The sequence below is a fragment of the Microtus ochrogaster genome, chromosome 10 (assembly GCF_000317375.1).
Source record: "Microtus ochrogaster isolate Prairie Vole_2 chromosome 10, MicOch1.0, whole genome shotgun sequence".
Taxonomy (NCBI): Eukaryota; Metazoa; Chordata; class Mammalia; order Rodentia; family Cricetidae; genus Microtus; species Microtus ochrogaster.
The window spans coordinates 75,346,462-75,358,418 of record NC_022016.1 but is presented as its reverse complement, the minus strand read 5'-3'; the positions used below and the strand labels follow the sequence as shown (position 1 = coordinate 75,358,418).

Genomic DNA, 11,957 nt, shown 5'->3' with positions numbered 1-11,957 from the left:
CTTTTGAACTAGGTCTTTCTCTAAGGCAAAGTGTTAGCTACCAAGGGCAAGCTTTGACTGAGATTTTCCTTTTCTGGGGTCTGATTACAGGACCAGAGCCCAGACAAGGCTAATCAAGGTAAGGAGGTCTGAACATAACTGTCTTGGGAAAGGCCCAATCAGGCCTACTGAGGTGGCCTGGGTGGGCTTGTTTATACCTGTCTCCCACAGGTGATGGCTCATACAGGCCTGTCCTCACTGTGGCCACCAGGACTGGCTGATCTGTGCCCTGTCAGCTTGCATTAGCTCAACAAAGAAGGTCTGCCTAAAAGTCTGGTCTCAACTAGAGAGTATGGCTCAGGCCTTATCATCTCAGCATTTGGAAAGGCATGGGCAGGAGAATGGCTACTAACACAGTCTACATAATAGGTGGCCAGTACTGCATAGCAAGACCCTGTCCCAAAACAAAACACCACCAGCACACAGTCTGTTATATCCACAAGACTTGAAAAAACAAGCACTTTTATTTATCACGTTATTGCAAACACAGAAGGGACCAGTAACTCCCATTCCTCTTTGCCACACAAGCCTTACGGAGTTCGGACCCCAAGTCACTTGGCCAGAGAATCCCAGCCGGGCTTCCCTCCTTGTGGCCGGCCCATCTTGTCCACCTGTCCCATGGGAGGCTGGCTGGGCTGTACCCATGGGGCCTTCCAGCTCTAGTGGACATCGGTCTCCACATTAGATGAGAGATCTGGGTGACAGAAATGGACAAAGCGATGGCACACAGAAGCCGCCAGGTCTCAGCCCTGGGATGGGCCAGCCCTTGTTGGGAGTGTTGGGGTGAAAGCACATGCTGTCGGGTGGAGGAACGGTTGACCTGGGGCAGAAACAGGGACACTGTTGTTGTATTTCCATGAGTTGCACACAGTGGTGGCTGTGGGGACACTGGAGAGGGCAGAGCCTCTTTTGCTGGTCCTTGCAGGCTGCCTTGTCCACTAGATGGGAGTAGCCGAGGCTCCAAAGACTTGAGTTAACATCCTGGCCCTGGTGTTGCTTTCAGTGAATGGTTGTAGCTCTCAGACCCCAAAACTGTTCCTCCATGAGGCAGAGGCAAAGACCCCTCCCTGCCAGGTGCTTCTGTGAGCTCATGCAGTAGAAACTGTCACAGCTAGGTTTTGGGCCACACGAGCCCGTAGTTGCTGACTGGGCTCCTGCATGCTATCGTCTCTTTTCTGAGACAATTTCTCAACAATGGCTGACTAGCCCATCAGGGTGGAACTTGAACTGGGCTTCGCCAGCTTCTCAGGTGTAGTTTGAGTTCAGCGCCCCAGGGTCTGGCTGGCTCTGCAGCCCTGGGAGCTCACACATTGGTCTCCAGCTCGCTGATCTCAATGGTGCAGTGGTCTAGGCTGGTCGTGGCCAGTTCCTCATCCTGCTCTACCTGGACTGGGATGTGGTGGGGGCACATGGGGCCGAGGGTTAGTTCCGAGGCCTCGGCCACACTCTTCACACAGCCATTCTGCTGGGCCGCCACAATCTCCTGCAGTGTCACTGGCTTGGTCTCGCAGGGTAGCAGTGTCTGGAGAGGAAGTGAGCCTTGTTAGCACGAGGAGGAGAGACTGAGGGTATGTAGTGCTGAGCATTCTCAGGGACCGGGAGCCACAGAAAGGAATTTTCCTATAAACACGGCTGGGTAGCTTTGGCAGGGCTCGGGCCTCTCTGGGTACCAGTTTGCAAGCTGCCTTGCCTCCTGCCTTCTATTTTGGTAGATCAGGGACTTGCCCCCCAGAATCCAGTTGGGGAACAGTAGCCCCTCTGCCTGAACTTCAGTGTCCTTCCAGGGAAGTGGGTACAGCCAACTGCGCACACCAGCAACCCTGAATACCAGACAGTTCCCAGCATTCTGCGCAAGGGATTGGGTTTCTCAGAGGGAAGATGGGCTGGGTTTTTCCTGCTTCACTGGCTCCATCTGGGCACTCTGGCAGGTCCACCATGAAACCTGTATTCCCACCTGACTCTATCTCTTCGAGGCTTCCTGGGGGGACGCAGCTCTCACCTCAGTGCCCGTGTTCTGAGCAAAATCCTTCCGGCAGATGTGAGCCATGATCCCCGCCGCCAGTGCGTCACCCAGCACGTTAATCATGGTACGGAAGCGGTCCCTGGCAAGCCAAGGTCGGGGGTGAGCCACAACAACCTCAACAAGGAACTGGTAGAGGGCCACGCTCGACTGGAAAGTGAGGCCATGGCACAGAAGCTCGGGCAGTGACTGCAGACAGGGAAGCACCCAACCCACCCTCAGTGGTGCCTAGGCAGCTGAGGAGGCCCCTTCCTGAACACAGGCCCAGTGTAGAGAGGCCAGACTTGGGATCACTATAGAGAACGTCTTTAGGGAATTTAAGGGGACTCTCTTTTGACTTTTGAACTCTGAGACCCTAAGCCACACAACCGAGCTGGTGTGGATTATTGGGGCACCCCAGTCCCCTTCCTTCCCATCTCAGCAAGGGTAGGGCTGGGTAGGGACGGAACGAAGCACTCACAGGGCCCAGTCCACGGCGATGATGAGGTTGATGTCGTCGGTGGGTAGTCCCACAGAGGTGAGCACAATGACCATGGTGACGAGCCCTGCCTGGGGGATGCCAGCTGCCCCGATGCTGGCCGCAGTGGCTGTAATGCTGCAGAGGGAGAAGGGTGTGGCAGCCCTGGCTCCTAGACCAGAATGCTAGGGCCTCAGGGCCGGCCAAGGCATGGGGACCGCCATGAGTATCATGCCGGGGGTTCCCAGAGAAACATGTGTCTGCTCACAGTCTTCGGCCCATGGGTTCTCATCCCCGTTCTTGGGGGAATTGGAATAAGCTAAGAAACTGTGTTGTGGGGCAAAGGCACTCGGATTCTGATGGTCTACTAGCACCACTCCACCCCAGCCTCGCCCTGGGCCTAGGTCAGAACCGGGTGCTGGGACTGGCCTACAAGGAGGCCGCCTCGGGCTTTGACCCATGACAGCAGCTCACATTTGACATGAGCCTCTCTGGTTCTCGGGCCTGGCCCTTGCCTCTGCTCATCCTGGTCCCAGAGCCTGTCCTGCCTGTTCTTGCGGACCCAGGGGCCCTCTGGAGTGTGGCATTAGTACACACCTGATAGTGATGATCTGGCCGAAGTCGAGCTCGTAGTTGTTGACCTGGGCAATAAAGATGGCAGCCACAGCCTCGTAGAGCGCCGTGCCGTCCATGTTGATGGTGGCGCCCACAGGCAGCACAAAGCGAGCGACCCGCCGGTCAATGTGGTTGTTCTCCAGGAGGCACTTGAAGGTGATGGGCAGTGTGGCTGAGCTACGGGCAGAGGGCCAGGTGTCTGCCCACCACCCTCCTCCAGGTCACTACAGGAGGGTCAGCTCACTGATGCCCTGACGGAAATGTGGGGCATATATGTCGGTCAGCTTGAGCCGCTAGGAGTGACCCCAGGAAGAGCTCCACTGTGTACTAGGCCTTGGGTGGGCCTTTCCTTCATCTTCCCTGGGGAGGGATACCAAGTGTGTCTATAGTGGTACCCCACGGAGGCTGTACCCGAGTGCCTAGGCCTTGAGTCCAGCCCCCCATGGGGCCTCAGCAAGGCCTATAACCCGGGCACCTTGGTTTCTGTTATACACCACTCCCAGGCCACAGGGTGACTGCAAGCTCAAGCCATGCAGGGCTTAGAGAACACCGGGTGTCAAATTGCTGAGCAAGGGCTTCTGCTGCAGGGGTGGGGCTGCCTCTGACAGGGTTGGAACTTGGCACTGTCTGAGAGACTGAGGTCCAGGCAAGAAAGGTCAGGGCTGTAAGGAGTAGTAGACCTTTGACCCAGAAAGATGGGCTTGGGTCTCACAACACCTTCCACATCGGACTTGTACACTTGGTCTCAGGAGAATATCACGTCCTCCTAGGGCTAGATGACCACGATGATCGCTGCATGCCCCTCCTCCCTCCTCTGACTATCTCAGGTCCTCTGTGCTCAGCTGTGATGAGTCGTCCCCAAGGCCAAACTCAGGTTCACTGGCTGTACTGGCCTTCTCACCCCGGGGATTATCCCAGCCTCTGAAGCAATCCTGTATAGGTACAGATTATTTTGGTCCAGGTATGGGGCCACTTGGGCCTGAGGAGGCTAAATGACAGCCACCACCACATTGGCGTGCTTCACAGAACCGTGACTCCAGCCTTGGCCGTCCAGAGACGCTGCTGAGGTTGAAGCAGATTCTCCACCCTGGACATCCCATAGAGAGTAGACAGACAGAGGCCCTGTGGTGTCGGGGGACCTGCCCTGACAGGAGACATAGGCTGTGGAGTAAGGATGGGCCCTCCATGAAGACTGAAAAAGCTTGGGACCACAGGCAAAGGAAGGCCTAAGGGTAGGCAGAGTCTCAAGCACTAAGTCCCCATATGGTGATATCACCATGGCACTGTTCCCACCCCTGGGACATCCTGTGGTTCTGTGGCTGTAGATGAAGGTGGCTGGACAGACGGACGGAGAGAGTTTTGTTCGGCCCACCCCAACCCTCTCAGCTCTTCATCCGGGGCTACCTGGAGGAGGTGGCCAATGCAATCAGCAGAGCCTGGAGGACTCCACGGATGAAGACGATGGGGTTCTTCCTGGTGATGAGGAAGTAGAGCAGGGGCAGGATGAGGAGGCCATGGACTACCAACCCGCATACCACGGTCAAGGCATAGAAGCCCAGCTTCTTCCCCACGGCCTTGGGGTCATCCATCTCCAGGATCTTTCCAGCGATCAGGAAGACAATACCAAAGGGAAAGTACCTGGGGTGGCAGAGTGGCCTCAGGTGACAGGCCACCCCACCTGCCACCTTGTGATTTCATCTCAAGCCCCTAATGGTTCCTAAGAACCGAGTGAGTCTGTAACTGAGGTGCCCAGCTGAGAGGCAGGCCTGTGGCATCGCTGCACCCCAACCCTGGCACCTCTTTGCTAGCTCCACCCATGCCTCTGGGGACTTCAAATCCCACTTTAGCCCAGCAATGCCACAGCTAGGTGAGCACAGACAGTCCTCTGCATGCACCTCTGACTAGAAGGCTCCTAAGGTCAGAACTCCTAACTAGCATGGTTACCGGTTCTCACTTCCACTGTGTGCTCTCTCTCCAAAAACTGAGCTAAACAGACTCCACAATGTGGGGCAACTGAGGCCAAGAGGACAGAAGACTAGGCTTGGGTGCACTGGGGACCCTCCACACCAGCTGGCTCACCCAGGCCCAGGCTGACCCTCCTGTGCAGGTTGTCGAGCTCCTCACAGAGCACTGAGCGTGAGTTAGTGATAGGTCCCTCCCTGCAGACCCTCCCTGGGGGAAACTCACCATCCCGCAACGGCCACAATCTTCATGACAGACTCATTGAGGCACTGGCAGAAGCTGACCAGGGGCGTCCCGCTGTCACCCATGCGACCCAGCATGATGCCTGCAGGGTCACACAGAGAGTCACGGGTGTACCGGGTCATCATTCAGCTATGTTGATAGCAAAGCAGGGGCAGATGGACATAGAGTTCTCTTGACAAGAACACATGGGGAGACTACTCCTTGGGGTCAATCCTGTGACAACACCACCATGTCACCATTCTGTCACCATTCTGAGGAGCTCCACGCTCTGAGACTGTCCCCCCCCAAAGCTCTTCATGCGTCTCAGCAGCTCGGTGGCTTGCCCAGGAGGGAACCTTGGCATGTGGGACTCCAGAGAAGGGCTCTGTCTCCTTATGGGGAAGAGGCGAAGGAAGGCCTGCTTGTGTAAGCAGGAAGAGGCAAAGGAAGGCCTGCTTGTGTAAGCAGGAGAAGCCAGGGCTAGGGGTGACCCTGGGCCAGGCCTACTCATCTGGCCTGTGACATCCTGGCAAAGGAGAGAGCTCGTGTTCTCCAGCTCAGCCTGCCTTCTGGCTATTTCTGGCTCCCCTCACCTTCCCTGGAATGTCTCCTGATGAAACTCTGGGCTAATTTAGATCTGGTGTGTACACAGGACACAGGTGTGACAATGAGCCACCCCACGGGCAAGGTGGCCTGAGCACCAGCCACGTCCCCATACCAGGAAAGAACAGAAAGGACACAGGGTGAAGGACTGGCGCCTTGATTAGGGCAGCTGTGCATAGTGCTACGGATAGACAAAGGTGAGGGCATTCTCAGGCTCTCACAGGAGTGGGCACACTAAGTGTGCTCGTAGGAGTGGGCACACTACGGTGGGCTAGTGCTGACTGAGCACACAAGCACAAAGTCACGGCAATACCCAGTTACACTGCCCAGGGAACACTGAGAGAGTCTCAGACATTTCTTTTGCTCTGCTACCAGGTATCCTTCATCAGTTGCATCCCTCAGAGAGGCTGTGGCTGGAGGGGAAGAGCACAGAGTCCAGTGCCAGTCTCAGGCCTTTAACCCTTTATGTGCCTGATATTTTGGCCAAGGCAGTTGGAGCTTTGCTGTCTGTCATTGCCTACACACTCAGTCATTGTCCGAGTATCTCTTTAGCAGATTTCGCTGAGCCCTGTCCTTGCTAGGCACCATGAAGGCTCAGGCAAACAGACTGTATGCCAGGCAGGTGATGTTGAGCCATCCAACCTAGCTTCAGTGCAACGCCACACAAACAAACAGTGACTAATGCAACAGGCTCAGATGTTCACTGCAGAGCATCCCAAGCAGAGAAATCATCACCTGGGCACCTGACTGTGTCTGGTGACAGCGGGGACAGGAAGACCTTGGTGAGGATGAGAGAGGTGGCAGGGAGAAAGGGCAGGAGTAGTGGGCTAAGGAGAGCAGAGGCCTGGACCACAGGACTGCAGGGAGATGGAGGGGCCCGGGATGCACCTCTGAGTTCTGCAGCCTCTAAAGCCCCATTTAGTTTCTGTCCGAGTGCAGCCTGCAGAACAGGACTGGCTTCTTGATCCCAAGGACATGCCAGAGGGGACAAGAGCACAGATGCAGGGAAGTCCAGGCAAATGTTTCAGGATCCAGATGACTCCTGGGTGGCAGTAACAGTGGCAGGGGGTGGGGTGGGGGGTCGGAGGCAGGCTGGCAGAAGCTGGGTTGGGAATGTTCCTGAGGTCAGATAGCACGTGGCCCGGATGTCTCATGTACACAACAGGACGCTGAGCTTGCTACGTGAACATGAAATCCAGTGGAAAAGTCAGGGAAACAGGAGCCAGCCACGCCAGGGTTGCTGCTGAATAGAGCTCCAACCTTCCACGGCTGGAGCTTCCCCAAGAAAGGGGTCCTGTGTGGGGAAATGGTGGGCAGCATTGTTGGTAGAAGATCATGAAATCTGAAGCTATACAATTTAGGGGGCTCTTTAAGAGCGAGAATGTAGGCTGGGTAGGCTTACACTTATGATCCCACTTGGCAGACGGAGGCACTCGGTCAGGAGTACAAGGCCATCCTCGGCTACAAAGTGAGTTTGAAGCCTTCGCAGGACACATGAGACATTACCTCCACCCCCCAGTTCCCCAAGAACCCTCAAACTATATTCATTGTATACATGTATGAAAATTTCAAAAGAAAAAGTTCAAAAACAAAACATGAGCAAACCTAAGAATATAAAACTACCCCCACCACCTCAAAAAAAGATGCATGCCTTTGAAGGACCCCCCAAGCCACGCCCTTAATAGCTTAAGTAAATAAAATCACTGTGGTTGGAGGGCCTTTGGGGACCCAGAAAATACATGCAAATGAAAATATGTGCTCAGGGACATTCCTATGAGCCCCAAGAAATGACCAAATGGTTTGGAGAGAGAGGCCACTGCAGGAAAGCCCACAGGTGAGATGAACGTCTTAAACAGTGCCCATTCTCAGCCAGCTACCACCTCCTGACTTCAGTGAAAGGTTCAGGGACAGGCTGCTGGGAGGGGCCTGAGGGCTGGGGAGAGGCAGGGAGGCAGACACCCGTGTGGGCAGATCAACCCCGGGGCAGGAGTTCTCAGCTGGAAGAAGGGCTTGGAACCACTTAGGTAGAGCAGGAAAGAGGGAGCTGGAAGATTGAAGGGGCACTCCCGGGAGTGGTCACAGCACATACATACCCATGGTGGCCGAGAAGATGACAATGCCTAGCACATTCATGCCATCGCTGGTGCCGGGCTCAGACTTATAGATAATCTCAGGCGGGGGAGTCAGGTCCAGGGCGAAGTTCTGCACGCGGGAGCTGTTGTCTTCCTGTACCCCGTAGATGAGGATCCGCTGAGGTGGGGCCTCCCCTGAAGTCCGCTTTGGAGACTTGATAACGGGAGTGGTCTTGGTGCGGTACTGTTGGGGAGCATGCCAACCAGGAGGGAGTCAGCACCGTGTCAATACAGGAAACACCCTGAAGGCACACTGTGTGCACTCGTGTCATGTGGGCGTCAATGGATTGTCGAGGGAGAGCCTGGTGAGCCGGGATGCAGGGATACGCTGACTGCAGCTCCCTCCAGGTCTGTGTCACCTGATGCCCTCCACCCATCTACCTCCTCCTCTGCCAGCTTTGTCACCCGTCTTCCCTCTTCATATATACCCGACAGCCTGAAGCCCTGCTGTCCATTTGAAAGATCCAGAACATTCTCAGAGAAAGCTCCTAGGCCCTGGGCCTAGTTGATGAGACCCAAAGTCCTCCTCTGTCCAGCAGGACATTCCTAGGATTCACTCCCTCATTCCTCAGATTCTAGGAGCCCAAACAAGGGGGCAGCTGTCCCTTCAAACAGCACATTATCAAGACTATAGGGCTTCTTGGGGGAAGGAGAAGAATCAATTCGGGAAATATATGTACCAAAAGTGCCCGGCTTCATGCCCGTCACCTATAAAAGGGGACCACAACTGCATCTCCTTCATTGAATGAAGCAGCTCCTGGCAAGTGGAAACCCCATGTGAGGTTTACTGCTACCAACATCAGCACATACTGAACTGAACCAGACACTTATCATCTCAGGGCCTTGGGGAAGAGAGCGATTAACAAATGGGTGGTATTTGACTTGGGTCTGGAAAGATGAATAGTTTGCTAAAAGGAAAAGATTATAAAATAGAGTAACACACAACTGTAACCTCCGATAATTCACCACCACTAGGGCAGAATGCCCCGCCTAGCTTTCAGGGACCCGTCTCGCCGTGACTGTGTTCACAGATGACGGTTAAGATGTTGGTGACTTGCTTCAGCTTCACAGCTTCATTTAGGGTCCCCTTCCAGGCCCTTAGCCACCTGCTTTGTGACCCCAGACCAACACTCAGCTTCGCCGGGCGAAGGATTTGGGAAAGCACTAGCTGGGTTGATCTGGCACTTGGCAGACAGGAGAGGGGTAGAGATCGGGAAAGGAGCCGGAGTGAGGGCCAGATGTTTGGGAACACCCTGCGTGACATGGAGAAGACAGACACTAAACAAGGGAGACCTACCTGGGGATGCTCGTGACATGGTGGGAGTGGGGAGGGACGCAAGATGCAAATTGAATGCCTGAAGATCCTAATGTCAGTTTAAACATGATCTAGAGAAGCAAGCCATCTGCCTCCACTGTTTCTAGATCTCGGACCTAGAGGTGATTTTCATGTGCTAACCGAAGGTGGGTGTTAAGTTGGGAGCGTAGCCTCCAGCCCCTGGCATCTGTCTCAGCACCCCTGGCCTGGGAGTTTCATTGCTCTGGACTCCAAATCCCAGCATGCCAGGTCCTGACCCAGCCCTGGGGAAGGGTATTTAAGTGGGCTCCCAGGGGAGAAACACGTGTTTTTCAGGTCCGCATGGGCTCCCTGCTTTCCCGTTTCCCCACCATGCGCTAGGCCACCTGAGAGCGTCATTCTTAATAAAATGATGGGCATTTTGATTTGGTTTGATTCGACTTAAACTGGATTTCTTGCGCCAGTGGAGCTGCCTCTTTCTTATTATTTTTTTACTTAACAGTGGGCTTTGTATATTTTTTCTTTATTATTTTTTTAGACAGAGTCTTAGCTTGCCTAGGCTGCCCCAACTTCCCCGAGTTCCGAGGATTACAAGTATATTATCAAATCTTGTTTATGCAGTGTTGGGACTCGAACCCAGGGCTTTGCACATGCTAGGAAAAACACTCTACCAACTACTGATCCACATTCCCCAGGGCCTGTTTGATGTATCTTAATGTTTTCCTAATTTCCAACAGGGAATGTTATTATTCTTATGGGTAGATTGTTTTTAGAGAGAAAGCAGGTTTAGGAGTCAGCCTGGCCTGAATTCACCCACTCTTTTGTTCCGGACTAGTGGTATAATCTCAAGCAATGGTCTACCTCTGAGCCTCAGTTTTCCCATCCAGAGAATGGGCTGGCCTTACCTTAGTGTGGACGCTAGTAAGGATGATTGGGAGAGCGAATACAAACCCCAGTGTGCTGAGTCAGATGCTCAGCCAAGTCTCTCTTCTACCACACAGAGTTTTTATGAGTGACTGGAACCCAGGACGGGGTGTGGCTATGGGTCGGGCTAAGATATGGATCCTACCCATATCCCCTCCCCCTGGCATCCACCTGTGTAAGGCAGGAAGGCTGCCAGCCTGTCACTTCCAACCAGGCCCTGATAGCCCGGCTTCTCCTCGCCTCCTGCCCCTCCCCTCTGTAGCCGGGCTCTGCTTACCTGTTTGAATGTGGCCTCTACCAGGTTGGCCGGGAACATGTTCCTAGGAAGAGAGGAGAGGGCAGCAAGTTAGGATTTCCAGTGCTAGGACAGGAGGCCTCTGGGGGTCAGAACCCGCCCTGGCACCCCTGCTTCCCCTGCTGGGCAGATCTGCACATTCTCCCTTGCTAAGCCTCTGACTCCTGGGCAGTCCTGTGTGTGATGGAAACTCATAGATGGTCACCCTCCTACGAGACGGCGTCTGAAAGGCAAGTCTCCATTCATCCCCCCCTATCCTTTTGTTTGTTTGTTTTTTGAGACAGGGTCTCACTATGTGGCTGGCCTGGATCTTACTCTGTAGACCAGTCTGGCCTCAAACTCATAAAGATCCACTTGTCTCGGCCTCCCAAGTGTTGGGACTGAAGATGTGTGTCACCACACCTACCTGGCTTCCCCTCTATCTTCGATGACCTTGGTATGTGCGTGGGCCTGACTCAGACCAGACACACAAGTGAACCCATCATGGCCATCCCCTCCTTGGTTCAGAGATTGACCCGAGAGCCTCCCCAGGGCCCCAGTTTGAGGATGTTGTGTTAGGAGACATTAAGGCGGCACAGTGTGTGAATGGCCCGTGCACATGCCCGTCCTGCCGGGCTGTCAATCATCTCTGGCACTGCATGCCTGGAGCCAGGAGTGTGGTGGGAGGAGCTGCTGTGCTCCCTGGATGGGACAGTGGTGACAAGAAAACAGCACGGTCCGTGCACGCGCACTGTGCTCCTTAAAAGCTTTGACCGGCAGTTGGTTGACTCCGTGGACACAAAACTCAAACCAGTGGAGAGCTGACTATGTCTTATTAATATTTATTTTAAGGCTGAAGGTAGAGGGGCTCTTGTCCTTACAGGTATGAAAATATACTAGACAAGTATAATTGTTGTCAAATGCACTACATACACAACAATACGGCAACCCACACCATAGAGCCTGGAGCACAGGGTAGAACCTCAGTGGCTAAGCATTTCATTTCTGTTGTCATTTTGGCCTTGTTGTTGTTGTGGTGATGGTGGTGGTGTGTGTGTGTGTGAGTATCATGGCATGTGTGGAGGTCAGAGAACAGCTCTTAGGAGTCAGTTCTCTCCTTTTACCTTTATGTGGGTTCTAGGAATCAAACAGGTCATCAGGCTTGTATGGCAAGCACCCGATGAGCTGGCTTGTCGGTCTATCTATCTGTCTGTCTGTCTGTCTGTCTGTCTATCTATCCATCTATTATCTATCTATCCATCCATCTATTATCTATCTATCTATCTATCTATCTATCTATCTTCTATCTATATCTATTTATCTAATTATCATTTATTTATCTACCTATCATCTATCTAACCATCTACCTATCATTATCTATCTATCTATCTATCTATCTATCTATCTATCTATCT

At 53.7% G+C, this 11,957-nt stretch overlaps 1 protein-coding gene across 2 annotated transcripts in view; it reads right to left on the bottom strand.

The window, feature by feature from the left end:
• Positions 1-1,327: 1,327 nt before the first annotated feature.
• The window catches only part of Slc1a7 (solute carrier family 1 member 7), a 44,878-nt gene continuing 34,248 nt past the window's right edge, over positions 1,328-11,957 (bottom strand). For both annotated transcript variants that reach the window (XM_005353535.2, XM_005353536.2), the window contains 8 exons: positions 10,546-10,588; positions 8,012-8,234; positions 5,319-5,418; positions 4,536-4,769; positions 3,114-3,308; positions 2,520-2,654; positions 2,039-2,141; positions 1,328-1,561 (listed from right to left, as the gene is read on the bottom strand). In XM_005353535.2, the coding sequence (XP_005353592.2) occupies positions 1,343-1,561; positions 2,039-2,141; positions 2,520-2,654; positions 3,114-3,308; positions 4,536-4,769; positions 5,319-5,418; positions 8,012-8,234; positions 10,546-10,588 (1,252 nt within the window). In that variant the 3' untranslated portion in view covers positions 1,328-1,342. The remainder of the gene's footprint in view (positions 1,562-2,038; positions 2,142-2,519; positions 2,655-3,113; positions 3,309-4,535; positions 4,770-5,318; positions 5,419-8,011; positions 8,235-10,545; positions 10,589-11,957) is intronic.